General features: G+C 48.3%; 1 protein-coding gene across 1 annotated transcript in view; it reads right to left on the reverse strand.

The window, feature by feature from the left end:
* Positions 1-1,797, reverse strand: part of LOC103609163 (chromosome unknown open reading frame, human C18orf8) — a 24,017-nt gene that overhangs the window by 8,032 nt on the left and 14,188 nt on the right. The window contains exon 10 of the mRNA XM_008593513.1: positions 80-124. Within this exon, the coding sequence (XP_008591735.1) occupies positions 80-124 (45 nt within the window). The remainder of the gene's footprint in view (positions 1-79; positions 125-1,797) is intronic.

Genomic DNA, 1,797 nt, shown 5'->3' on the forward strand with positions numbered 1-1,797 from the left:
CCGGGGGGGGGGGGGGGGGGTCAGGACCACTGTGGAAAGAAGGGCTTTCCCTTTGTGCCAATGCCTTTGTAAAGGATACAGAGCTTACAGGGAACAGGAGACTGGCTGGTCACGGCAGCAGGACCTAGGGATTGAGAAAACAGTGTGACGATGCAGTCAGAAATGCTGCAATTACTAGTGCTTCAGATGCAAAAGTCAGTACTTTTTAACGCTGTCAGTCAAGTGAGGAAGAAGTGAACTGTGGTATCTCACTGATGACACGTACGGGGAGGCAAGGGAGGAGTTGAGAGCAATCCATGGCAATGTCTCCCCACGAAGGGGAAAGCATGTGAAGGCTTCATTCACAGTGGTTTGCTTTTTAAAAAAATATCCAAAGATGACTCATCATAGCTTACACGTGTACATTAAAGAATTAAATTTACCTGGGTGACTCGAAATCAAATGTCCAGATAGTTCTCTGAGAATGTTTCAAATAAAAGTGGCTTATGATTTAATTATCTAAATAATTAGCTCCATTATCCTTTGTACGGAGTAGGTCCAGGCACAGAGAGCTTGCCTGGGAAGCAGAACTCCCAAAATCTCACATGTCAGGTACCCATAAAGACCAGTGTCACTACTCATGTGTCATGTGGGCAGCCCCACAGCTAAACATGATTTCCCAGCTCTGTCCAATTACCCAAGGACAATCAGAAGGCAGGTTTTAACCAGATGGTCGGAAAAGGTGGCCCCTTTGAGCAGACCACCGAAATGCACAAGCCCAGCCAGACAAGCTTTGGCAAAGGTCTGAACAGAGCAAAGGTCTGTGCTGAGAGGGTCTCAGCTGAGGGAGGGCCTATACTAAGCGGGGGCGCGCACTGAGGCAATGGACCTCCACTCTGGCCACTCAGCACACTGACTGTCAGGTGAGAGCCCAGCAGCTCTAGTTTGTAAAGCCCCCCAGACGATTCTAACATGTACTCAGGCTGACAACCACTGGTCTAACAGGCCAAAAACTGAAGGAAAAAAGGGTAGCTGACTCTTCCCCAAACTGCTAGTTCCATCTTTCAACACAGCCGTCCTGTTCCTGAAAACACATGCACCCAATGGCAGGACAGGGTGGGTGAAAGACAGGGGCATGAAGCCTGACAGGGGCTTCCAGTCCAGCAGGACACAAAGAGCAAAGTCAACAGCCTCAAGAAAGTGCTTCGCCAGCCCACACTCCCCAGAACCGGATGGCCTCCACATCCCTCCTACTGATCTTCGCCCGGGCTAATGTATTGCCTACGCCTGGCACTTGTTTCATCATAACTAGTTAGTACCTGGGTGTCCTCTGACTGGCCCTACTCAACTACTGGAACAGGGCTGAAGGTTTCAAATGTTTAGAGTTGTTTTTTCCCAATTTACCAGCACTTACATTCATGCCAAAGTGGGCAGCAGATACAAGATAATCATTTGACACAATCTATTCTTTTAATGTTAACACTATTATCCAGGGAAAAGGAAAAGGCTGGAAAGAACACAGAAGGCCAAAAGACCTAATCAAACATCTGTGAGAACTAGCTCCTTCCTCCCTAACTCTGACAGAAAGTCACTAAGATTTTGGCTGATCCAGCAAGACAGGGTGGGCAGGCCGAAGACTGTGCTCTCGCTAAAACATCAGCCAGAGCCCAATGCTGAATCTTCTCTGTGAAAGGTACAAGGAAATGCTGGCTGCAGGCAGGGCTGACTCATCCAATGCCATCTGACAAGTCCTTTAAGAAATTGCTACCAGAGTCCCCACTGGGAGCCGTCTAACTGTTGTTTACACACTGAAACCTC

The sequence above is a fragment of the Galeopterus variegatus genome, unplaced genomic scaffold, assembly GCF_000696425.1.
Source record: "Galeopterus variegatus unplaced genomic scaffold, G_variegatus-3.0.2 Scaffold9286, whole genome shotgun sequence".
NCBI classification, from domain to species: domain Eukaryota; kingdom Metazoa; phylum Chordata; class Mammalia; order Dermoptera; family Cynocephalidae; genus Galeopterus; species Galeopterus variegatus.